Genomic DNA, 26,745 nt, shown 5'->3' with positions numbered 1-26,745 from the left:
AATACATCATACTAAAAAAATGTGAACAGTTTTGTTTTAAAACAAAACAAAAAGAAGCCAGCAGATTTTCAGATGTCAGCTTTTATTTCTCCTTGGCATTATATTTGTTCAGTGCTCTGACTCGTATTTTGCCTAAAGACAAAACAAAATACAGAAAGGTACTTTTCTTACCTCTTTCCACAAGCTGAATCCAATTATTGTGGGAACTGCCATACTCAGAATGAGAGCCTAGAAAATAGATGTTAGAAGAAATGGATTATGGACTGTTCTCTATTCTCCTACCTAGACTTCGTGATGATTCTGTTCATACGCTGGCATGCCACATTTATGTCTGAAACCTTAGTGACTGCAGGTGAATTTTTGCAGTCTTCTACTGGGCAAAAAACTACAAACAAGAGCTTGTCTAATTTAGCACTGAAGGACTTTTTTGACCCATGTTAACTTTACCACCAATATTAGAGATGGTTAATTACTGCTCATATAACAATGATACAAAACAATGATGCAATGCGCACATGAAGTAGGGAACAGAAGTAAAAACCTCTCAGATACAAACACAACGAGATAATTCGAGAAAAGAAAAAAAATATGAAAGAAGTATTTCAAACTCTGATTTTACTAATGCTTTCATTCAGATTAACAATAGTGAGACAAAAAAACAGAAAACCATTTTTCATCACACCATCACTCTAACTCATATCATATACCCTTTGCAAAAGGAGAAGATTGCTCACATGGTACAGAAAATATTTGGTAAGGAGTGTACACAAGGCATTCCTCTTGATAATAAGCTGTTAACACAGCTACTCTATGAAAAAAGCAAGTCTATATAGCAGGCAGCATGTAAGTATAAAGTATAAGGGAACATGTTTTACATGTATGTGAATATATTCTTACTCCTTGACTGGAAGGACACCGTCAATGTTTATGACTCAACAGTAAATGGCACTTTCACAAGTGCCATACACGAATCTTTGTTTAAGTATTAAATATTTATTCCTATAAGCATCTTGAAATTAAAGGTAGGGTAACACACTATCTTCATTTTATTAATAAAAGAAGTGCAGAAAGTTGACAAAAGCTGCCCAAAGCAACTCTCAGCATATTAAGAATAATGCTAGGATTGGAAGTGTGGGAATTGTTTGCATTACAGCACAAGCTCTTCTTCAATTGTAGCATTCTCTGAAATGGCCATACAAGAACAAATCCTACACTAAGTTAACTCCAGCTACCATTTCTTCTGAAGCTGTTTTACTCTCAGCAATTAAATAAACCTAAGCACCACATTTTAGTCTCATTTCCTAGTGAAACAAGACTTACATCGATGCTTACCTGCATGCCTGTACTTTTTCTCCTGCACTCTTCCTAAACAGCATTTGACCTTCTTGGCCGATTTCAACTAAATATAGGAGGTCTTGAGGTCTCAAAGATTTTTAAAAGAAATTAAACAGATGTGTGAAAGAGAGAGATGAAAACAGCTCTGCTCCTCCTGAGAAAAAGGCTCTAGTGTGAACACAAGTTTACCACCAGGTACCAGAGAACACATGAAAACACGCTACTAGAAATAAAAGGCACAGGAAAAAGCAGGTATGTGAGATCCACTGCTCACAGAACTACACGTTCTTATAGTGGGGAGTTCTTTAGGTTTTAAGTAAATGTTGTTTTAAAAGTGATATGCCTGCTAGTTGCAATTCCCAAGATGTTGATGACAGCAACTCACCAGCAGTATCGGGTGCACAGCTTTCAGGCGAAGCCACTTGAAGAGTGTCATCCAAAGTTCAGGAGAGCACACACCAAATGCAGCAAGCATGCAAACATATGGAGTCCACAGATATTTCATTCTGAAAAATAGTGCAAGAACTTAGTTGCGACTCTGTACATGCCACTGTGCAGATTCAGGCTATTTATAAAAGCATTCAGATTTTTTTTTGCTTGCACATCCAGACCGTTTGACACGCAATCTGAGATCAAACTTGATGGCACTGGAAGGTAAACCAAGGAAATCTCTAGCAGAAGAGCAGGCACCTGATTATCTGCTGCAAGATGCAGGAGCAAGATCCCAGGTCAAAGATGACAAAATCCTTCACAGAGTTCAGGGGAGGATGAAAGAAAAACATACAGACTAGTAAAGTCACTTGGCTGTTGCAGTTTTCCAGCCAAACAAGGATAAAAAGTAGCTATTCATCAAAGTTGTACAGACACTGTACTATAAGGGAGTTCCTGAAGAAAGGAAAGGAAAATGTTTATTAAACAATTTACTATTTGCTGGCATTGTTTGCCTCTTGAGGACAGACAATTCAAGACAACTACTTGGCAATACAACAGTCTGCTCACTTTAATAATTTGTGAATATTCAGGTATTAGGATGACGAGTGTGATACAAACACACGTTTGCCACCTTCCAATTCATTTAGATGAGAGCCAAGACTGGAAAAATACGGTTTTCCAAATGCTAGGTCCTGTAGCTTTAAAAACTAATACTCACAATACCTTAGAAAACTGTTTTGCTACTGCTTTAACATGTCAAGCAAAGGTATACCTCAGGCTAGCCTGAGGTGATGGGTGAGAAATCTTCTGCTTCTTAGAGATCAAGAACAAATACTATTCATCAAAACACTACACAAGATCTCACTAGAATACAATATTCAAAGAATTACAGAACAGTTCTACACCTAAATACTTCATGGAAAGCATTTCACATTTGCTGTGATCAATTTCTCACAGTTTGGCTGCATTAAAGCTTGGAAAACACATTAGAGAGACCAAGCACAATTTATCACACTCCTCTATGCAAGTTAGAGTCAAAATTCTCTTTGTGATCTCCCCTACTAACTAGTACCACTGTATGCCAAAAATATTTCTGAAAAGACTTTTGAATTGTAGACACATTTCAAAGGGGGTTAAAATAGAGCATCACGTCCAGTTAGGAATTCTCTGTTGCTTTCAAAAGAGATACATCAAAACGAGACTTACCCTTCCAAACACATCGCTAGAGAACCAAGTAAAATTGTGTGAATTACATGATAAACTATTTCTGGCCTCTCTCCAATTCGACCATCCTCAAGTTTAACTGTCTCTTTCAGTGGTTCACCACTGCAGTTGGAGAAAATGAGACATCACTTAATTCAGACATTATCTCAAGCAAAGGTGCCAATAAATCTATTTTTATGACCATAAAGTCAGCAGCACACTGAGATCACTCTGTGCCATATCATACACCATCATTGCACTGCTTATTTGGTTTTCATTCTTTGTCAGTGATCTCTCAGTACCTGCTGTCCCTTGTCTCTGAAGCAATGGCTGTGAATTAACACAACAGGATCACTGCCTATGACCGCCAATCCTATTTTAAGGTACTTCAGCAACAAGAGACAGTCTAATTCAAGAGCATGCATACTCCACGAACATTTAGGCAAAGCATGCTGTACACACATTCTAAATTTCTTTGCATCATTAACCTGGTGAAGATTATGGAATCTGTATGACTACGTATACCATGCTACCACAAAGTAAGATTACAAAAACACCTTTCAGTGACAGTACTATATTATGAATATATAATTACAAATAAAAGACAACCAAAATCTTACAACAAATGTTTTTTCTACAAACAAGATAGTGAGACACATGAAAGACATTTTATTCTACCATTAAGTGATTTCAGTCACAAAGTTGTAAATAAATCCTCACGACAAAGCGCAAAAAATATTTGAGATTAGTAACTGTTTCCAAATTAATTAGCGCTTTTTTTGTTTGAGGAGGGAGAAGGGTTATTTTAAGCTTTTAAAAAACCTGTTGGATACACTGAAGTTACTGCTCATCATGAAGCAGTAAATAGATACTACACCCACTAGCAAAAAACCAGTAGTTTATCATTTTGAACAGATTATTTCACATCCAACCTGACATATTTTCATTTATAGCAGTATAATCTTCACCTATTGAAAGTCTTACTCCTTGAAAAAAAATCTACTCATTTTTGCTGCAGACAAGTGAGGAATCTGCCCTAACACCTAAGCAGCTATACCATTTATCTTCTACCAGGGAGATGTAATCTCCTAGCCAGCTTCCAAGATAAGTTATGCTAGGATCTACGATCTACAGTCTTGCCATTCTGAGCCTGCACACAGACAGCTCCACTACCCTTCTCTCAAGGGAACTGTGAATCACTGTGAAACTAAAAATAATTGAGTCCGTTTTACTTCAGCTCCATTCTGAGCAGCTAAGACTGATGAACCTTATCACAGGAAACAAGATGTGAAAAAAACAAAACAAAAACAAACCCAGGAAAGTGTTAGAAATCTGAAATCCTCTCAGCTCCACCCATTTCACTCTTTGCAATATGTAAACTTGGAAAAAATAAAACAAAACCAAAAAACAGAGAAACAAATCATCTAGAAACAATCCAGGGACTTTGTTGTTGGAAGGGGAAAACAGTTATTTCTTTCTCACAGTGCTAAGAGACAAACATATCGTAAAACCATTAGCCAAATCTCTGCAGGAATCGCACCTTTGGAAAACAAACAAACAAAAAACCACAAAACAAATAAACAAACCCAGAGACAATTCCCTGTCCTGACTGAAGGGATGCTCAAGAAGCTCCTCACTACAAGATTTTCTGTGGAAGCCCTTCCACTGCTGCCCACGCCCTCGCATGCTCAATGGGCTAACTCTGTCCTGAGGCCTCAATCAGATACACGATTGACCATTCACTTATAAATCCATGAACCTCTTATTTTTCACTTCTAAATTTCCAATATAAATAAGTTACTTACCAAATTCTCCTAAAAATGACCTGAGTTACAGAAAAAAGGCAGATAATTAATACTAAAATATAGAAAGGCAACAGTGATGACTGTGTTAGCCGCAAAAAAAAGTCTTGGGATGGTGCCTGAAGAGATTCTTGACAAAGGAGCCAATTCATTGTAAAATTCCTAGTAAGGCAAAAACATCCCATTAAAAAACAATAATAATACCACATAGGTTAGGGAAAAAAAAAAAGTAAACAACCAAGCATGTTTTCATCTATTCATGTCATAAGAAACTATTTGAAATTCATTTTTGAAAAGTAGTATGTTATAATTTTAAACTGTTTTACAAGTCCTCTTTACAGTAACTATCAAAAGCTTATCTTCCAGAAAAAGCCTGTGATCTTAAGAGGCCAGACTACAACTCTTCTCTGTCACAAAAACCCAGCCTCCTGTATAGCTCCATTATGAGGACCACAAAGCACTTTGTTGTCACAGTGGATTAAGATTTTAGAGATATTGATGCAAGAAGGTATGCTTGTCCTCATTCCACAGGGAAAGTGGTCATCTGAGAGCACACGTAAGCCTGAGGCACTGCCAAGAATGGAATCCTTAATGCTGAAATTCTAATTCTGTAGCTGAACCCGCTCGATCATTCTTCTTTCTCAGTTAATGAGCAGAAACGTTATATACTATGCCAAGAAGCACTATAAATGCGTATTCTCAACTGGACTTGGTGTGGCACGTGATTCAGTGAGTGCATTCTTGTCTTCTATTTTCTTTTGCTTTCCTCCTGCTTTTCTTTTACTCCCAAGTGAAGACCAGAGAACTGAACCGCTTTCAGTTAGACAGAACCAGTTTCAGGATTAACAACTGAGCACGTCCAAACTAGCCTTAAAAGACAGATCTTGAAGTTCTTGTGCTGCAAACCATAATTCCAACATTTAGTTACGCGATTTTCCAGGGGTAGTTGCACCCAGTTTGTCTCAATCACCAACTTCAATGCACGGTTGCAGAGCCTGGAAAGTAGCATGTACTAAGTCCCAGGAAAAAAACAAAAACAAAACACATCCATAATACCTGGTAGCTGAATAAACCAAAATCCTGACCAGAAGCATTCTTGTCTTTTCTTGCAAAACAATTACGAACGTGCATGTATGTGTTTTATAACAGTGCATCTTGGTCAAACTCAGAATATCTTCTCTTCCAAAAATTCCCCAACAGTTTCAGTTTTGTGGTGTCATTTTCCAAATCTTCTCCTGAAAGGCTGTGAAGTAGTTTTGTAAGAGACAGATGGAGTTCACAGGAGAGAGAACTAACTCCTGCACAGAACTGCAAATGCTGGCTTGGGTCCAGGAGGTATCTCTGGTTCTTACCAATACTCCGTTTGAAGATTTCCAGGATATCTGTAGCCATGTTGTTACCTTCTTGCAGACCAACACTCAACTCTTTTACATATGCAAACAGTTTCTCTTAGGATCACAAGGATTTCCTCTGACTTTTAAGTTGTCCCTTGTCTTAATTTCTTCTAAAACAAATAGCTTTTTTTTTTTTGGTGGTGGTGGTGTTATTCTTACAAGACTAAAAAACAACCAACCATGTTTTGAGGTACTATCAATAGTCCGTGACCCCCCTCACGGTTTTCCAGTCAGGACCGCTACCTTTACCCTACAATCCCTGCTTTCACATCTTATTAGAAACACTAGACAGGGTACAAAAAGTTTTCGCTTTTCAACATCAAAGAAAGCAAATATCTATACGATGGGATTTTACTCCCAAGGGATGAAATATTGAACAGCAGAAATCTCCAAATCCTAAGTAAATTTTGTATATGCACCTTTTAAAATTATTTTTTTAAAACCTAGTGACAAATATAAAGTTTTGCTAACTCCTCTACAAAATCCACACAAGCACTGAAATTTTGTGCTTCTTAGAGAAGTTTCAGAAGTTTGGGTATCTTAGAAGATGTAAAAAAAAAAATATTAAAACTTACTTAGTTGTGTTTAAGCCAAGTTTTACTTCAAGGAATTTCAGCAAATGCTCATTTTCCTTATGAGGAACAAACATCTGAAAATTAATTTAGCAGAGAACAATCTTATTAAATGCAGGAAGCAGCTTTCACATAGTCACTTCATGCAGATTACAAAATGGCATGGAATAATCAGTTGTTCAAGATTTAGTTAAAACCCACACATTGGATTAAGTGTGCCAATTAAGGTACTGATACAGTATTGTAAATCTTCACTTAAATAAATCTCTCTTTAGGATTTCCTAGAAAATATCATACCCTGCATTTCATTCATGTACCCCAATGGGAGGGCTAGTGAGAAGTTGCCAACAAGTTGCCAGAAGGCTACCGAGTGGGGCAAAAAAGATCATGAAAAATGGACATGGACTTACCACCAAGCAAGCCAAAGAACATTGTGTTTAGCTCCACTAAACAATAGGACTGCAGCCTAGCAAAAGTTATGAGCATTTGTAATCTTCACATAAATTGTTTGAGCAGCCAAAAGTTCTACGTATCATCTACGTAATTTATGTTATGTTTTTCAGGGTTAGGCTTTATTTTCCTGGAGATACAGCAAGGCTAGCTAATCTGAATGACACAAGAAAACAATCAGATTTGAGCATTCTCTCAGACTTTTTTAGCATTTACTAGGATCTTCATTTTTAAGATGACACTTAATTAATACAACCAGGATGAATTTGAGATGTAAAGGAAAGGCGCAAATCACATAAAAGGCTAGGGCCAGTAAGAGGGAGTTACTAACCAAGACCTAAGACCAGGTTAAAATCCCATTGACAGTTAATACCTACCCTAAGCCTACTAACTCTTTTCCATGCACAAGAATACTGTTTTAGTATCTAACCCGATTGGTAGAAACCATCCAAGTTATAACAAAAAACACATTTATGAAATAACCAGTGTGTGATTTAAAGAGTATTTCCATACTATGCTTTAATCTCAACCCAAAAGACTAAAGCCTCCAACAAAAAACAGCTGCTTGGGTTGTTAAAGGTTTTAAAATAAATATATAGATATAAAATTTACTCTATTATCTCTATTCACAATAAATTAAGTTACGAACTCTCAGACCAATAAGATAAGCGACACTTCAAAAGACTTTTCCAAGGTAACTGCAGCTTTTCATTTAGATTATGACAATTAAAATCACTTTTTACAGATGAATCTTACCTTTAATAAGAAGTTTAGCGTCAGCGTTATTGTGAGTACCAAATAAATGTACATAATTTTCAGCAATCTTGATAAAAATGTACCTTTCTTCATATTCATCTGCAAAAATATGTTAAGAATGTCGTATCATTTGGAGTTCCGTTGAAATAATAAAAACTACATTCAGAGTTGGAGGAGAGTCTAGTTACCTGAAGGCATTTAGAGAGCATTAGAGCTGCTACAAGACTTAGTAGCGGCGACACTAGTAAGGCTGAATTTTCAAACTGCAATAGGTACCCCAAGAGGAGAGAAAACAAGTAGATTTTGTATACTTCATGCACCTGTTGAAGAAACAAAATAAATTACAGTGGATATACATTTTGCTTTCTAGAGCAGGAGGTAGTTCACTTCATTTTCCTGTTAATTAGGGGATTTAATGGATAAATCTTTATCCTCAAGGTTAGGAATCTAGCAGGGTACCATTTGGCTGTGAAAAGTATTTCACATCAAAATGGCCCTGGTCAGATTCAGTAACTAGACTGCTTCACGGGAAATCTGTAAAAATGCCCCAAGTAGTAGTATTTTCTTCTGCTGAAGAACATATAAAAGCAACTGAAAGAAGAGGTGAACAATTATTCCTGCACGCAGTTTGAAACTGACGTCACATCTAGGAAAACTCGAAGGCACGCAAGTATGAAGCAGGAACCATAGGAAAAGGCTAAGGAAAAATGTCTTATTGTTACAACATTTCTAAGAACCATTTTGCGAAATAAATTCAAATATTTTCTCACATTGAAAAACCAGTTACCAGTTGGCCTATTGCATTTGCATTATTTGTTGACTGAGTCAGTATAAGGTGGGCCATCTAGGGTGAAAATGCCCCTTAATTGTACAGAGCCAAAAGAGCATTTTTTTGGTCACCCCCCCACCCTACTGTGAATAGGGAAAGGAAAAGAAGAGGCAGCTAAGCCAAAAAGGGTGCACGACTGAATCTCATCACTTTCATCTCTCCGTAGATGTTTTCAGGCCTTGGGGCTTTCTTTAGGTTCTGCCCGTTTGTTAGGAAAGCTGTTTGAAACACAGCAGGCCAAAGAAGAGCAAGTTTAAAGCCATTTCATTCTTCCAAAGGACAGGACGTGCACTTTAGCTGGACCCAGTCTGCCAGACACTCGAGTCACCACTCGATCTATGCCCTTTGGAGCTCCTGAGCAGTGTGGATGGCAGGCACTCTGAGGCTGTATTTAAGTCCCCAACTACCAGGAGGTCGATGAGTTTTAATACCTTTTCTGTCTGTGCTAGAGCAAAGCTGTCAAGCAGAAAAAGAGACACGGCCTGGACAAACAGGAGATAATGACTGTACTCCCACATCATCATGAAGGTGTACGTTGAAGCACTCACCAGAAGGTAACAAAACTTCTAGAGAAAACGAGAACAACAAAGCATTAATTTGATACCTACGCATCTCTGTCACTAAGTAACTGAGAGGTCATTAAAACAGGAATTACAGAAATTCACTATTTTAGGAGATAAATAAAATACTGCATTCAGACATACTTAATACCTCCTCAGATGGAAAAAAGTCATTACTGAAACATTCAAAAACACCGAAAGCCAATCAAAAGAAACACCTTTGACAGACAGACTGGGAGAGGAAGTTACCACCATCTTCTCCAAGCAACAGGAAAAGAAATGAAATAGGCTGCATGTTGAGAAACATTCGGCATCTGTTTATCTTAAAAAAGACAGCACACAGCGGATTCCCACACTGTTCTCTCTAAACCCTCACGGGGGCATAACAGGGCAGGGCACGACTCGCTTAGCAAAAACCACACGTGCCTAGGAGAAAATCCAAGTGGCGGCTTTGAGAAGGACAAACAAAACATCTACAGTTTCCTCCCTAGCAGGGCAGTAGCGACAAAGAGGTAACTACTCTAGAGCACAGTTCCACCACCAACTCTTTATTAAGAAATTAATTTAGTTTTACCTCTGCAGAACAATTTAGGTTTTTTTTTAAATAGCCTGTGAGAGCTGCTACTTGACATGCAAAATATGGCAAAGCCCAATTTTCCCTTGATGGTATGGAGTAATCAATTCTTGTTGTATCTGTCCTAGAATAAAGTACAGACAAACAAAATTATTAAAGATTTACGGAACAAAAATATCAAGGAAAGCCTAAATGTCACTTCCAGTTACCAGCGTGGCCTCGCAAGCAAGCTATTCCTGTATCAGGTTCAAAGCAACACGGGCACAATTTTGCTGTTGATGCAGGTCACGAGTTTAATATCAGCATGGAAGGTCCAATCTTGACTCACTTATTCAGCACACCTCCATATCAGGTGGCATTTACAAACCCAAAGGCTGGGGACCACTGCTGGAACAGCAGCTTTTCATGTTACCATGAGCATCAGCTGAGAGAGAAGAGCCTTTTCTGTTCTCCTATGTTAAAAAGCAGCTTAGGCAATAGAGCACAACATACTCCGAATCCAAAGCAGTGCAGCAGCAGCACCAGCAAATACTTGGCCTACGGGGAAAATTCTCCCCAGCAAAACGAGGGATTAAAGACGGGTGGGAAGCATGGGACAGAACAGCAGCAGGGTCTTCTCGTGGAATGACTTGACAGTACCTGCACAATTGGAACTGGAGGAGAAAGTTTTAAAAAGTGCTAAAGCGACTTAGAAGCACAAGTCGTGCTTTCAAATGTGATCAAAGCCATCGGTTTCAGAGGTACACAGTCTTCTTTGTGTCTACTGCGCTTTTAAAAAGGAGCCTCAAGCTCCTTTATCGTTTAGGTACTTGAAAGCGTCACCTTTCATTTTTACCTCTGAAGCGCCTCACAGAGGAGTTCTGGGAGCTTCTTTTTAACTACCAGACCTTTCAATTTGTTAACAGTGTTTCATCTTCTCTGCTGCTGAAAAAAATACAGATTTATTCACTATTTTTCCTGCTTTCCACTGCTCACATCAGCTTGATGAGCAGTATTTTTAGCCATTAATCACAGATTTGGTCATGATGACTTCACACTCCTAAGAGACGCTTCCCAACAGCTCAACTTTAAAAGCACATCTCTAACACTTTGCTCTTCCATAGCTTTTTGTGCCCTTTTTTTTCTTTTTTTAAAAAGGATTTCAACATTTTTCAGGGCAAATAAGTACTCTCAAGTTCACAGAAAACCCCAGAGCTATTTGGTGACAAACCAGGAATGAGAACACAAGTTCTCATTGCCTACATGAAGTTCCCTATTATTGTGGTGTTTCACAAAAGGAAGGGGCATTTTCATGCAAGTGAAATGTTACAAAATGAAAAAAATGTTGAGGTCAGAATCATCTAAGAAGATTCCACATTGCACAAAAAAATTCTACAAAAAGAAGATTAAAAAATTAATAATAATCAAGGATCCTTTATAGAAAAAATGCACTTGGTCATTTCCTTCTAAGCAACAGAACAATGGTCACAATGTTTGGAGCTTGCCACAGACAATACTTCTCTTTTCAGCAACTTCAGAAATTTGTTTGTATTCTTCATCAGAACAAAACCAAAACCTTCTGATGAATGTTTTTTTGCAAAATGGACTCGTGTGAAAGCACCCATGTATTCACACACAGCCATGAGCTCAGGCCAACTGACAGCGTGGCTGGTTTGGATGACAAGAGACTATTTCCATTACCCAAGGCATCGTCAGAGTCAGTGCATCTCCGGGAAACCCTTTGTATTCAGCACAAGAGCCCGCTCTCCCAATGAGAACACAAAGTTTAATAGAAAGCATTTTAACCCACTCTCATATTTTTAAACGCCTTAGTGACAAACTAGATTGTATAAAGATGTTTTTCTTACCTGTTAATAATGAACCATGCTACAGTCAGCATTCCTGCCAGCCAAGTCCCACTCATAACCCAACTGGTTACAAACAATGCAGTCACATAAATTCCCTGCAGTCCAAAAACTATACCAATGTAGAAATACACTGGCTCAATAACTTCCTGAAATTACAAATAAAAACGAAGAGACATAGCGGCAACTGAGCTGAAGCTGGAAAGTATTGCTACTTACTATATGCATATTGCTAACAGTGTGCTAGGTGCTTTACAAACAGGTAAGAGGCAGCCTCAATTCTAGGAGAGTATCAAGCATGCTTTTCTTTTGGGCTCAGGGAGAATGAAGCCGTGTTTACTGACAGCACACTCAGGACTCAGCTTGCTAGTGCCAGGATTTTTGTATTTGCTATAGCATGAACTCTGCACGGGTCAGATTTAAAGAATCCATACTGCAGTGAGATATAAAGTTCATTGGGCTACTGAAAGAAAGTAGGTAAGAGAGGAACTCGGAAAGGTAAAGGTGTGGTAAAAATGGTTCCAAACACAGAGGAGAACATATAAAAATAAAAAAGTTAAATGAGAGAGCATAAAGGGAGGACACAAGTATGCAGCATAAGCAGAACAAAGCCCAAGTGGAGCAGAAAGAGACAAAAGGTTCACCTACAAAAATCTATTTCCCTGTTACCTATACTGAATGGATAGACAGAGGCAGCACTGGTCAGTACTCTGAAGGACCTAACTTTTGTGCTTTTAATGGATGGCACAGATCCTCTCAGCACTTCTAAGGGGTTTGCAGAAGTAAAGAAATAACAGACAGAAAGGTTTAGTGCATGTAACTCCCCCGCCCCCCATCCTATTCCAAAGACTGTTGGGAATTGAGGAGAACCTGAACCTGATGGTAGGCTTAGCTCGATTCACTCCAGAAAAATTGCACGTATTTACTGTACACAACATGGCAAGTCACACACACATACACTGAAAGCACAGGAAGCAGGAGAAACGCACATACTTCACTACCAGATGCTTGGTACAACACACTGGCAATCAATTCTGGGTACAAAGTCATTTGCTGGACTGCATTTATTGTCTTCAACGATATCGTCTTATTGTTGTGTGTCAACTCATAAACACCTACAGACAAAAGAAAATATATTATTCCTGGAAGCACTTACTATTGCTCTTCTTAAAAGGGATGAGAAGTATACTCAAAGGCAGGGTGAAACAGATTTGGACGCTAAGGCTATTACCTGATTCATCATTTCTGATTTTAAAAGGAAGAAATTACTGTGCTAGGTGCTGTTCCAACCTATTGATATTGCAACAAAATCATTACTGTTTTTTGAACTAGTCTTTAAGTGGAAGGTCCAAAACTAATCAGCTAACGTGTAGTCTTTTCAGGTACAACACATTGATGCAGTCCTGGAACCAGCCATGTAGAGATCACCTTCACAGGAGCTTCTTAAGAAGCGAGACAAAGATCTACCAGGGATGAGCAGGATGTATTAAACTTGTCTCCACAGAGAGGTCAGACTCCACGGCCTCATCAACTTTCCCAGCCCTGCATTTCTGAGACTTCTAAGAACCACTCACCTAACACGACATGCCTTTGTATGGGATTGAGATGAAGCTGAAGTTGGCATACTTGTAGGACACATCACTCAGAGATATTATAATTTAAAAAATAACTTGTCATTATTTAGGACAATGGAGGGAAGGAGAAAAATAATCCATAAAAAAAAAAAGAACAATAAACCCAACAACAGTGCAGCAAAGAAGATCACTGTTTCCAGCTCTGAATGCATCTTGGTGTGTGGTCTGCATCTGGTTCTCTGCAGGCCAAACCAGGTCTTACAGAGCTCAAATCTGGGCTCAGCAGGCCCATGAAAGCCTTTGAAAACTGCATGCCTCCTAAATGCCTCGTAGACACACGAGTGTACCTGTTTGCAGAGCCAGCTGCAGCACGCCTGTGAATGAGGCGGCCCATCCATCGCCAGCACGGGTAATCTTCCCAGAGATAATAAGGAATCGACTGTTCCAAAGCCATGTTGCACACTGCTGACATATGCTACGCATCAGCTGGGAAACCGCTACCAATAAAACTATACCCATAAAGTTTAACTGGCTTAGGATGAGGTTTCATAAGAGGACTGAACTAATTCAGCAGCTGGCTGCTGCAAGACAGGGCTGGTCACTCCTCCCTCCCTCCCAGCAGTCTCACCTTTCCCCCTGTGCTCTTCTGAACTCACTAAAACAGCACAGAACCCTTCAAGCTTCTTTTCGCCGTTTTCGTTTTCCACTGGTTCAAGAACCTGACCCAGTTATGGATGGTGGTGACCTCCAGAGCCAGCGCAGGATAAAAAGGAGCACAAAGGGAGGAGAAACCACTGCCACCCAGCTGGTTCTCCTCCCTCTTGGTTTCTGTCCCCCTTGCTCAGCCCTCATCAACAAGTACTCATCACAGCTGTCAGGTTTAGAAACTGCTGGCAGGGACAGGACTGAGCAGATCATCTCTTGACAGAAACTGTTCTAGCTTCTGATGGGATGAAACAGTAATTTCCATCCCCCGTTTCCAAATTAAAGAACAATACGCTTACAGGGCTAAAAATCAACTACGTAGCATGGGCAAACCCGACGATAACAAATGTGGCGGTATCAGCATAACATTAATCCTACTCTGGAAAGTTAGGTCAGCGTGCAGTTTTTATAAATCTGACCAATATACCTATACAGGAGTATAAAAATCAGCCTCCTTAGTCTGCAGCAGTTATAACTGCCTCCAGAAAGAGAACAGAATTTTTCAAGGTTAATAAAATAAACGTTTTTGTACCTCTTTCAAAGGAAGGAGCCTTTAGCAGTTCTTTATAGAATGAGTAATAAATGGCGCTGTCACCCTGAAATGTAATTTCTCGTTCAAGTTCCTAGAAAAAAAATAAATAAATATTCACCTCCTGCAATCTCTTTCCATGGAAGACCATATATTTTCAGACAGACTGGTTTTGTAATACAGCACATGGTTATGACTCCACTGTACATCTTCAAAGTATTCCACAAAACATTAATCCTCCCAGCACCTCTGTCAGGTATACAACACTCCCTAGAACTTAGGAATCAGAGCAACCCAAATCCACATACTAAGTTAGCACAAGGTGCACAGGATCATTTCATATTCTCAGACCCGAATCTCATTTGACTTTCCATACCTCTCTAAACAATACAGTTCTTAAAAAACCACACATCCCTGATGTTTAGTTTACACGACCCCATTATGCTTCCTTTTTATCACCCAAATTTTAGAAAAGTTATTTCAACTATAAAGGATGGCATGGGAAAACACAGAAAAACATGACAAGACAAGACTACTCTCAGTAGCAGAAACACTTTATTTTTTTAAGGAACTACTTCAAAGACAGAGGCCTGAGCAGAAAGACATGGGATTCTGAAAGCACGCAGTTCCAACCTGGCATGGATCGGCTTTAATTTCAAGGAAACAATTTGGCTTTTGTTTCAGTAATTTAACTTTTTCTTTACCTGCCTGCTGGAAAACCAGAATTTCCGTTCGTGGTATGTTGAGAGGTACACAGCGTACATCATCCCACTAGTGACTGCCGCGAGACAGCCAAAGAAAAGTTTCGCAAACCGCTGAATTAACAAATCTGAAAAGGGAGAGTGAGAAAGCTAAAGTAGTCCAGAGGACTTAAACCACAAACAGTATGCCCTCAGTGTGACTTGTTGCTGAATAGCAGGTAAGCGTACCAGCATCAGAATTATCCCACCACCATCACCACAGATCCATCAAGATCTGTGCTGCTGTTCCTTTCCTGCAGTTTTCTCTCTCATTTCTCACCGCTGCTTCATAGGCCTTTTGGATACAATACCCACACGCTCCGCGGCAAACTCCTCTCTGTTCTAACAAGCTTCAGTTTCAAAGGAATTTCAAGAAGGAAAAATGAATTACAAGTACGGAGAAAAACATTTTTAATTTTGTCCAAAACACCATAAAATCTTTAGATGCATCAACAGAAAAAAAGTGACAAAATCCCATTTAACACCAATGCCGAGACATGCTACTCTCCATTCCGCTTTGCAAATGGAAAAGGAAGGAAATAATTTGAATTTTACCCATTCTTTCCCCTGTAGCTCCCTCAAGTTAGTATATGCTTTTAACATAAAAGTTTTTGGTAGCTTGGTGAGCTTTCGCATATAATTACACCTGGTTTTAGTTCTGTGCCTTGAAGAGCTGTAAGGACTTTCTGACTATTGTTTCAATACCATTAATTCATGCCTTTCAGCTTCTCAACTGAAAGATAATTCCAGGCGCAATTAAAATGTTTATCTGTGCTCAAATAGCCAACAATAAGATTCTTAACACCTCCCCCCTCCAACTGAAACAACCCAGGACTAGCATTTTACTCTGCAATACATAAAATGTCATTACTAAAGAATCCTAATGTGCATGCATGCTTTCTCTTGAAACATTCAAAAACCTAATGCAAAGCAAGTCTGTTATAAATTACTGTGCTAGAAATATCTTCCCATAAAATGTAAAAGAATATGAAAAAAGAAATCAGAAGTTGGCTAAAAATTCTGTAGCTTACATTTTGGCGATCTTCCCAGCTTTGAGTTTTCTTTGTTTCTCTCCTCTGGAGCCATTTTGTCAGATTCTGTGCAGTTTTGTTTCCTCCTCTGTCGCAGGTCTGCTGCCCCTGAAGACATTTTTCTGAAGTTATTGCAACAGAATACCTAAAATCGCACTCTGAGAAATCCACACAGCAGCAGGTAACAGCCAGTTATTGCCAGGGATTCAGCCACACAGCAAATACATTTGACAAAAAGACTCAGCTAAACTATTTCATATGGATAACTAAAATAATGTTATAACTACACAGAAATCAATCCCTAGTTATTCCTTAGAAAAAAAGCAGTAATTTTCTCTTGAGGCCATACTCTGGGATTACCCTGAATCAAACTGGAAGTTAGCTGTTTTACTCCCTCGTTAACATTTTATAGAAATGAAGGAAAGAGGAAGTTTAGACGCATTGGTGTTGACACTGGGAGAAACTGGTGTCAATTCCATACTACTCTCATTCTGGTTTTACACGGCTTTAGTAGAGTAGCACACTTGGCACATTACTGTTATGTAAAAATTGGGCTAGCCAGTGCTTTTAAATTGAGCTGTCTGATCTTCATGTTACATCGACTTTATAAAAGCTTTCATCGTAACACTTTTCCTGCTTCCAAATCTATTGGAATTAAGCCGACTTATGAATTCTTAGTGTAACACAGAATGAAAAGGCCCAGTCTGGTAAGCCACATAGCTTGTTTCCCATCACTGCTGAGGACCTTGGCTTCTGTTTTCTGTACATGACGGCAGTGTGAAGCCCTGGTCCATTTATTTTACAGTCTGAGAAGTAACCAGGCTAATTCTTTGAGTGCAAGTCTCCATTCAAAAAGACTCGTTGCAAAATATCTGCGATAGCTACTATATTCAAGATGATGCCCCACAATACTTAGTATAATTTTAGAAGCGTGAGGAAAAGGGTTATCTGTAATTCGCACTCCAGTCCTTTTGGCTACCTAATTTGACCTACAGAGGCTACAAAACTTCGACCAGTGATTCTTCTGGACTTAAAACAGAGCTTCCATGCAGCCATTCAACGTTAAACTCCAAGCGTCACTCTTGCCATCCCACAATAAAGCTGCTAATTACTCTGGCGGTGTATTACTTCACATCTAAATCGATCTACTTTTAAACCCCAACTATTAGATTTAGAAGTCAGAAACAGCATAGTGGTATAAATAAGCTGTTAAAGTGGTGTCTGCCCATAATGTTGAACCTGCCTTTGTGTCTTAATGGGATTTTCAAAGCAATTATAAATTATTCTAAGCAGACCAAGATCTCAATTGTATCATTTTTCATGGTACAATGAATAGAAAACATCTAGCTTCTTAAACATAACAAGAATTAGAACAATATTCAACAAAACAATGCTTAAGGCGCTCAATATCGCATTTACCATTAGGTCAATCCAAAACGAAAGGTACACTGGTAACTCTTCGCGTCCTTAAATCAATCAGCAATGCAAACACAGAGTGCACTGCAATTGGAAGTCATTGGTATCGGACAAGATAAAATGGGAGAAAATATTTACATCACCAGAATGTGCAGATTGCTTGGAAAGCCAACTGTCTGTCCTTGCCATCCTAGTGATGACCAAAGAAGTAGCAGTGAGAACGCTGGAGGAAAATGCATTTCTTTCATTTTTTTTTTTAGCATATTAGTGAACCAAATTAGAAGCGTAAGATGCTTGCAAAGTCTAGAGTCAGCAGCAGCAATAGAAAACTCCTAAAGAAAGAAAAATTTCAAATTCTAATTGTGAAACCACGACACCTCAGTCAGCAAGTGATCTTCACCACAATTTGAAAACTGCTCAATAGATTTCCCCCTTCAGAAGAAGCAATAATAAAGAAAGATCCAAGGATGCTATTTCTGTTTAATTTGCAGCTGCCTCAAACAAGAAAAATGCTGTCTCCACTTCCATGAATCCTTTTAAACGGGGTGAAATGAAAGTCAACCAAGGTGACGACTAAAAATAATCTAGCATTTTGAACTGACGACACAGCCTCTAGCATCTCTCTATCCAGCAAGCAATTTTTTATCCACGATCGCTCCCCAGTTCCCTGCAAGTTCCCTTAAGTTTTTTCGTGTTCCACTTAGTTTTGTGTTTCTGTTGCAGAGTCACTGCTCCTGCGTGCCACTCTTTTAATCCATTTTTTACCAGTAAAGTGACCACTATCTGCGATTTTTGTCCTCTTATTGGAAGAAGGATAAAGCAGGACTGGGAAACTTTCAGAGAGGGACCCCAATAAGGATCAAGGCTGCGCAGTGGCTCCCATTCACATCTCAGGTAAGCGTGTTAGGATATTTTCCTCAGTCTGCAGAAAAAGATGACCAGGAGAAGCACAACACAGACCCACAAGCTAGCGAAGTGCACCCGCAGGGTGAACGGACACCAGAGAGGGGTTCTGTTTTCCAGCACTGGCACCAGAAGCGATGGCCCGGACGCCGTGCGCCAGGCCAGCAGCAGGTCCCCCGCCGCACACCGTGGCCTTCAGGGCTCTGAGCTCACACCACAGAGCTCGCACAGCCCCAGGGGCAGATGTGTGCACCCCAGCAGCACAAACCCCTGGGCGCTGCTGCCACGGAGCCACATCCAGCCCAGAACGCCTCCAAAATCAGGAGAGCTGGGACACAGCGCGGCGCACGGCTCCTTTGCTCCCCTGTTCCTCAAGGTGCCCACTCCCGGCCGTGCTCCCCAGTTAAGCCAAACGCCACCCCCCAGCCCCACAAAGGGGCACCCCACAGAAAACCCCTAGGGACGAACAAATAGGGGCTGCCTGCACAGAGGAGCCCCGCGCCCCCGGGCTGCCCCCGGCCGCCCCCCCTCGGGCGTGAGGCGGGGAAGGGGACGAAGCCTGCCCCCCGCAGCGCCCACACGGGCCTCCCCGGCGGCGGGGCAGCGCCACGGGGCGAGGGATGGCGGTGACGCCCGGCCCCTCACCTTCCTCCATCGCCCGCCTGCCGCCGCCGCCCGCCGCCGGGGCCCCGCGCTGCTCCCTCGGGGGCGACACCGCCGCCCCGCCCGCTCTCCGGCCGCCGCCGCCGCCCGCCTCTCGTCGGCCCCGCGGCCGGCAGCGCTCTCGCATACCCCGGCGAGGGGAAGCGGCCCGGCCCCGGCTTTCCTACCGCCGCCTCCGGGCGCCCCGTGTGTGGAAGGGGAGGCGGAACCGTGGCGGCGGGGCGAAGGGAGGCGGCCGGCGCGCAGCCGCGGCGTACCGCGACATGGCGGCGCCCTGCCCCAGCCGCTGAGGGAAGGGGCGCCCCCCGCGGCTGAGCCGGCGGTGGGCAGGCGGCTGGGGTGGGAGCAGAGCCCCGGTGTCGCAGTGTAACCTGCTCCTTTGCTGCTCTCGGGGCGGTACGGAGCCTGAAGCACGTCCTGGGGGCGCTTGGGGTGGTACAGCCCCTGAATCACGTCCGGGGGACACGCCTCAGGAGGTCCCCCTAAGGGTTTACCCACAGGTGGTCACCGTGAGTTCCTATTGCAGAGAGTATATAAAGCCCTGTGTGCTGAAAGGGTGCCAAGAAGCTCAAAGGTTTATAGGATCTTGGTCTAGAGTTCTTAGTCTCAGATCTTAGTCTTGGCAGAAAGAGGCTGGCAGAAGGTGGAGGGCTGGGGTAAGATCTGATGCTTAGCTAGGTCATCTTACATTTTCCTCTGTCTTGCCGACAATTGGGTCAGACCATAAACGTTAAAGGTTGGGGATCTCTCTCTAATGATTATGGTACGCGTGTGGAGGTGTACAGGGCTTCACCACCCTCATGCAGACGTCATTCCCTGCATGGTGGAGTCACCGTCCCTGGGGGTGTTCAAGGAAAGGTTGGACGTGGTGCTTGGGGACATGGTTTAGTGGGTGACGTTGGTGGTAGGGGGATGGTTGGACCAGGTGGTCTTGGAGGTCCCGTCCAACCTTAATGATGCCATGATTCTGTGTGTGCTCTGGGCTAAGTACTGCCACCCTTTGAGGGAGTCGTGCCCTGAACTACCAGATTAGGGTCATCACCTCTGGGAGCAGGGCAGTACCAACTCAACATTGAAAGATTGCTGAAGACGCCCTGATGCTTGCTACCTAAAAGCTCAGAAACAAACAGAATGACATAACTGAGAGGTGCCTGCATGTCATCGCCTGTGTGTGTGCAGAGTTTGCCCAGGCACAGTCAGCCGAGGGCTCGCTTCGGGGCTGGGAGGCTGTGACCCGGGAGCTCTCAGCAGCCGTCTCTGTCCGCACCAGAGTGCAACCCCGAGCAGAGCAGCTGGGCTTGTTTCAACCTCACAGAAGCAAACTGTTGGACAAGCTGTCGGAGAGGTTTGTGCCAATCGCCCCTTGGGGGCTGCATGTCTTCCTGCAGTCAGCCCACTGTCGGATGAGCCGCTGGAAAACTGATTTGGTTTCTCGTCTAGCAGCTGAAAGGAAAAACTAAACCAATTTGTGTATCCTGTTGGAGCGTAAAATGAGATTTATAAGTTTCCTGGGTTTTTTAATAAAATTTAAAATACTTCTGCAATTGTTGATTTATTGGATAGTTAAAAGAGTTGCTTATGTTTTTAATGATCCATAAATTATCCATTGCATTTTTAATGTAGTTGGGTTTGATCTGTCTTATTTTTTTTTCATAACTTGATTCTATTATAAGTCACTGGAATGAACACAAATAATCTTTGCAATCAAAACAGCAATAATAGTTTTAAATATTTGTAATCAGACCATTAATACATGGACAGGAGTAAAACAAATGACTGTACAGTTATGCTGTAAATTTTGGTCTTCTTAAGCCTCCTTTGTATTCGCTGTTTCATACTGTGCCTTGTTACATTTCTTGTGGAACTGGAGTTTTCTACAAATGCTCCAGTATATGGGTAATCCTGCACTTTAAACTCATAAATGCATGTAATCATAAATGCATGCAAAGTTATTTACGTACAGACAGTTATTAACTATACAGATAAAAGGGAAATGAAAAAAAAAATCCAACCCGCTCACTTGTTTTTCATTTTTTCCAAGGTATTCTCTGGATAAATTACAAAATTGAAGGTGAGAGAAACAAAAATTTTTCATGCAAGTTTCTTTCTCTCAGAATGAATAGGCTGAAATAATTTTTAGAGTAATGTTGAAAATGTTACTAATGCTGCTCTTCAATCTTCCCAAACACTTTCTATAACTAATTTTCTATGCAAGTTATTTCATTTGGCAGCTTACTTTGTGTCCTAAACATCGTGCTGTAATGCATTAAAATGAATAAATATAGGGATGTTGGGTTCTTTTTCCAAGCTTTCTCGGTACAAACATGAATCATGTATCTGCATTATGGCATTAGTTCTCTATTTACATATTATTTCTAAGCCCTACAGACATAACTTTTCTTTTTGTTTACAAGTCCACGTTATTGATGGTTTCTAGTTTAACAATATTTTTCTCTCTGTTTTAGAGATGTCATGAGGCAAACAATACACAGATGTACCTTAGTATAAAGCATTAATATTGAGCATATTTGTCATTATTCAGAAACGGAGAATGTGTACTTGTTTATTCTGTAAACATACCAAGATATATTTTTTTTGTATGTTAAATAAGTAACAATCCCCCATACTTAAAAAATGTTGTAAAATTTGATTTCAGTAATCTGGTAACTACTACAGATATTTCACCCGTTCTCCTCATTTTGGCCTTTTGTGGAGTTAATTTTCTGGCTTCTAACTTACAGTTCTGTGTTACCAGCATCCCAAGGTTTTGCTTAATTTGATTATTTCTTACTCCTTCCTCCCCAAAAGCTATATTTGTTCTGCTAGGAAGTCAAAAGCATGACCTACGTGCATGTGTGTGGGTCCGAGGATTTTTACTGTGTTCTCCCATCTGATAGGGGAGGAATGACTACATGGAGTCCATTACTTAAAACCGGAACTAAGAAGTCAGAAAATTAAACTGCACAAAGAGAAACAAACCGTTTTAAACTCTTTTGTTTGCAGGGTGTGGTGTTGACGTGTTTCTGTGTTCTCGGTACCCAATATGGTATGTAGGATTTTGGGCAAGAAATTGTCAGGGTGGGCAATTCCTAATGAAAGCATTAGGTGCGTCTTCCATGACGTGTTGTTCATGAGTAGTTACAAGAAGTGTTTCTGTTAACTAGAGGAAAAGCATGTGGGGTATCTGTCTCCTTTTTAATGTAGTATACGTTTGCATAAAGCGTACCCAGCACCCTCTAGACAAGGTTTTTATTGAATCATAGAGAACCTTTGGGATTTTTCCACCTGTTTAATCCTCTTCCTACTTTATCTCAGCACAGCTTCCGGTACTTTTGATCATGTCAGCTCTTGCCCAGGATATACGTGAGTCAGATTCTATTGTCAGCTGCTTCATTCTTTAACACAGTTATGTCCATTAATTCAACGGAGCCAACTTAGTTTCACATGAGTGAAACCAAGTTGGGCACATGGAAACATGCTTATGGCTCTGTTCTCTGCTTGACTCCTGTAGTAGTAAATCTGCGTTTTGTTTTCTAGTGGGGCCTTTGTAATTTTCCTTTTCCCTTTTTCCAGCTCCCCACCAAAGCAGAAGGCACTACCGATGTGATTACCAGGAGCGCCTCCCTATTCTCTTTTGTTTTCTATCCTGCCTCTTTACTTGCCATGCCTTGATGAAGGGTTTTCCAATACAGTCCTTGAAACAGCATGAGATCCTGCGTGTTCATTTTGTTTACCTCTTCCTGTCACTCCTGATGCTTCCCTGTAATCTAGGACTACCTCATAAGTCAGCCTGTGTTTAGACTTGTGTGGTGCTGTGCTGCCTCTCGTCCTGTCCATGTTCTGTTCTTCGTCTCTCGAACAATCTCTTAGCCATCTTCATCCCCTTTTTGTACCACCTTAAATAATTCCTCACTCTACTTTGTGTTTCCACCCTCCAAAAATGCATTGATCATTATCGCAGTTGCCTTTATCTGACCTGTAATTTTCTGTATTAGTTTCTCACTTCTCATCTTTCTTCATAAGACCGAGCCCCGTCAGCTGGCTAATTGCTGTCTTGCTCTTCTTCTGAGCTCGCCGTAGCGTGCCAGAATTGTTCTGCCCAGAGCTGAAGAACTGACAAGGACAGCCTGGCTGCTGCTGACTGGATTGCCACTTGGAAGATACTCTTGAAGGTTTGTGCATATGCGACCCCAAATTGCTCTGGCCTTTTGGGCTGATAGTTTCAAGCCCAAGTGCCTGCAGAGCGCTGAATCAGTAATAAAGTCATGGTAAAAGGAGAAAAAAGGAAGTATACGTATTTATTTATTCTATTTATTTATTCCAGCCCCCTTTTAGTGATGTGACTTGCTTTCTGTACCATTTCCCTCTCTCTCCTCTTGCTGGAGTTCTTGTTTGTGCTTTAGACTACGTTCCCCAGGGCAGGAGCCTGACACTTGTATTTGTACAACACGCAGCGTGTGATGTGCCTGGCCAGAAATAGCTCCAAGGCAGCGCAGTGGGCTGATACCAGCTTTGCCCTTCACTCGGCTTCTGCGCTCTGAAGAGGCCCGGTGCCTCGGCGCTGCCTCTGTTCCTTTCCATTACTCCTTTTTCTCTCTGGGCTGCCTGTTTGACTTTTATCCAAGGATAAAGGCCTTTGAGGTTGATGACTCACGGCTCAGCACTTCCTTTGACTCACGCTTTGCCACCTAGGACATCGGTCAGCTCTTACTAAACTGCATTTTTTTTATTGCTGATGACGACATTCCTTGCAGCTCACGTCCCTGATTTCACTATCACTTCTTTCAGGTCAGAGCCGTATTTTTTCATGCAACTTTTTTTTTTTTTTTGGCAGATCCTGTCTCCCTCCCCACGGGTTTGACAGCCTTTCTGTTTCGACCATCCCCTGCAGAGCCTGGTGGCCCTCTCCTCCCCGGGGCCTGGCTGTCGGGGCTGCATTTCCAAGGGGTGAGGTGCAGCCTGGCCCTTTGCCTTCCCGTGCAGCAGCATCGCCATTCATCAGCTGCCTGGCCCACAGCAGCACAGTGACACTTGCATGATGACAGTGCAGCTGGTGGCATCACACAGGTGCTGGTGCTTAGGGCCTAGCAAACACTTCAGCTGGTGCAAAACAAACGCTAGAATCCAGGTCACTTCCCTGTAACCCTGTTGTCTCTGCAGGGCAGGGCTGACGTGGCTGCAAGTCACCAAACACCTCCTGACGGCACTGCCATCAGCAGAAATGACTGATCAGGTCCAGGAAGCCGCTCTGGGAATATCGTGCTGCCTGTTGTCACACAGGCGTTTGTCAGAGAAGCGGTGCAGTACAATTTTTAATATATTTGTGCGTTAGTGTCCTGTTAGAGATGCCGGCCTGGCACCTTTCCCCATGCGAACCTGTCACTCCCATCCCACGCCCCCTGTTCTTGGCCCATCTTTGCCGCTGGCAGAAGGAGGGGCACTAGCACAGCTTTTGATAGGTTTCCAGCTTTAAACGGGAACGAGCTTGGCCTGGTGTTTGAGAATTATAAATCAGGAACACAACCAATAACACTGACACTAAGCAGACACTAGATCCCTCCTGGAGAGTTGCAGCTAGTGTTACCGAAGCATCCTGGACGCGAGCAGCCCTGGGCAGCTGGTGCTGCTCTTCAGTGGGGTGAGTAGGAGCAGACTTCAACAAGGGCAAAGCGCAGTCCGAGCAGGCGGATGGGCTGCACCCGCTGCTGGGCTGCTGAGCTGCTCGCCGTCTGCTCCAATTTCCTCGACAGCAGGAGAAGCGGCTCGGACTACGCGCTGCTTTCCACGGAGGGTGCAGCTTCTACCAGGGGCTTGGATCTGCAGCTCCTGGGCAGCTCGAAATCCCAGCTGTGATTTTCAGAGGGGTGAAATCAGGCCGGGCAGTTTGTTATGGAGAATCGTGTTCCTCTAGGAAGGGCACTTTGTTCTCCGTGCTCTCCCTCACCTGCAGCTGGCATTGCTGTGCCTGGCCGTCTTTCCCAGTCCTGATGCTCCCCAAAGCTGGAGTTGTGTGAATTCCCTCATTGGAAGTTATTACTTTTACTGGCACCTCCATCACCCTGTGATGCTGCTTTCATGAGACGTGGCGCGTTATGAAAAATGCACGGGACAAATCCACCTAACAAGTAGGCAGGACATGCATCACTTTATAGTTATGCATAACTCTACAGTTACGTAAATGCTTTTCTTGGGGAATCACCAGTGACGGAAGCAAGCTTTGCCTATCGTGTTTGGGCTGGTTAAGGCACTGATTCATAGCACCTAGTTTCCTGCTTGTTCCCCAGTAAATGCCTACAATTTCAGTAGTAATTAATGAAGATGAGAGATTGATGCAGTGATAAATCTGGGTCTTCTGGAGAAGAGGTCTGACTGGCAGAAATGATTCACCCACGTGTCAAAGCTCACAGTGTTACTAGAATATTACAGCCTTGTTTGCAAACTCACTATTTCTCTTCCAGACAGGTGCATTTCTGTCAGCCCTGGTAACAAATCTAAACGTATGAGCCATGATTTAGCTATTTTGTTCTCCTTCCATCCAAAGTCTCCACGTCTTTCTGTTTATGCCATTCCCCTTTGACTCATTTTTGCAGCATATTTCTCCTCAAACAGTGCAACCCATCTTCCCTGCTTCTGCCTCAGCTTACAATGTGCATGAAGTTTACCAAAACTTGAGCACAGATTGCAGCAAAGCTCTGTCACCGTGATGCTCGCTGTACTTGAATTTGTACTCTGCTTCCAGCTTAAGTACCTGCAACACCTCTGGTACCTACAACAGCTTGCTTAGCTCATTCAGTCCGCTCTAGATAAAACCTTATTGTGTTGAATGAATGAATGAGCTGAAGGGAGCAATGCCACAAAAGAGAGGAGCAGGCGAGACGGAGATCTCAGTTTATTCCATTCGCATGGAAGCTGTGGAGGAAATGCATACTGATTTTTCAAAGCACAGCGTGAGCCCCAGAGGAAAGACACTGCATTAGTGCAAGATATTTATTATCAGTGGTATTATTACTGGTATTACGATGGCTGTTACTGTAATATCTTATTACAATCCTTACAGAAGAACCAAAATACATCCTCAGGTGCAGGGAGGGAACCAAAACTATGGGTTTGCTTCAAGCAAAAAGTGGCAAAGCTGGACATTTGATCTTAATACAGAGATCTCAAAACAAAAATGCATTCTTTGCTTCCTTGTAAGTCTTTTCCAGGTGTCTTTGGATGGATTATGCAAGTGCAGGTAAAACAGACATCCCGGAAGGTAGGTGGATGAGAGATCTATCATTAATGAGTAATTTCTGAAGAGACTAATTTATGGAGAGTTCAGATGAGCAAACATTTTACATGTTGGTGCATATTCCTAGTGAAAGTGCCAAACATTTATAGGGCTTCTGTGCTGGGAGACTCTTGGGAAAGCAAGCGCTGTGGTTGAGCTTAGC

General features: G+C 41.8%; 1 protein-coding gene and 1 long non-coding RNA gene across 7 annotated transcripts in view; one reads left to right on the top strand and one right to left on the bottom strand.

Moving 5' to 3' along the window:
- The window catches only part of DPY19L4 (dpy-19 like 4), a 32,576-nt gene extending 12,886 nt beyond the window's left edge, over positions 1-19,690 (bottom strand). The window contains exons 1-15 of one of the 6 annotated variants that reach the window (XM_048075197.2): positions 19,295-19,687; positions 16,331-16,438; positions 15,264-15,388; positions 14,563-14,653; positions 12,745-12,866; positions 11,755-11,900; positions 9,908-10,031; positions 9,205-9,339; positions 8,133-8,264; positions 7,945-8,043; positions 6,742-6,815; positions 4,776-4,934; positions 2,974-3,093; positions 1,721-1,841; positions 172-228 (exon numbers count right to left, since the gene is read on the bottom strand). In XM_048075197.2, coding sequence (XP_047931154.1) covers positions 172-228; positions 1,721-1,841; positions 2,974-3,093; positions 4,776-4,934; positions 6,742-6,815; positions 7,945-8,043; positions 8,133-8,264; positions 9,205-9,339; positions 9,908-10,031; positions 11,755-11,900; positions 12,745-12,866; positions 14,563-14,653; positions 15,264-15,388; positions 16,331-16,438; positions 19,295-19,439 — 1,758 coding nt within the window. In that variant the 5' untranslated portion in view covers positions 19,440-19,687. Of the gene's footprint in view, positions 1-171; positions 229-1,720; positions 1,842-2,973; positions 3,094-4,775; positions 4,935-6,741; positions 6,816-7,944; positions 8,044-8,132; positions 8,265-9,204; positions 9,340-9,907; positions 10,032-11,754; positions 11,901-12,744; positions 12,867-14,562; positions 14,654-15,263; positions 15,389-15,488; positions 15,641-16,330; positions 16,439-17,749; positions 19,167-19,294 lie in introns of those variants that run through there. The other 5 variants (XM_048075198.2, XM_013172347.3, XM_048075199.2 and 2 more) reach the window with 5 other exon arrangements.
- A 1,661-nt stretch (positions 19,691-21,351) lies between these two features.
- LOC136789782 (uncharacterized) lies at positions 21,352-22,735 on the top strand. Its single transcript, XR_010828721.1, has 3 exons — positions 21,352-21,383; positions 22,316-22,358; positions 22,628-22,735. It is a non-coding gene; the product is annotated as an uncharacterized lncRNA (long non-coding RNA).
- Positions 22,736-26,745: the final 4,010 nt, after the last annotated feature.

This window comes from Anser cygnoides, chromosome 2 (assembly GCF_040182565.1).
Source record: "Anser cygnoides isolate HZ-2024a breed goose chromosome 2, Taihu_goose_T2T_genome, whole genome shotgun sequence".
In the NCBI taxonomy this organism is placed as follows: Eukaryota; Metazoa; Chordata; class Aves; order Anseriformes; family Anatidae; genus Anser; species Anser cygnoides.
This window is presented reverse-complemented; position numbering and strand designations above follow the sequence as displayed.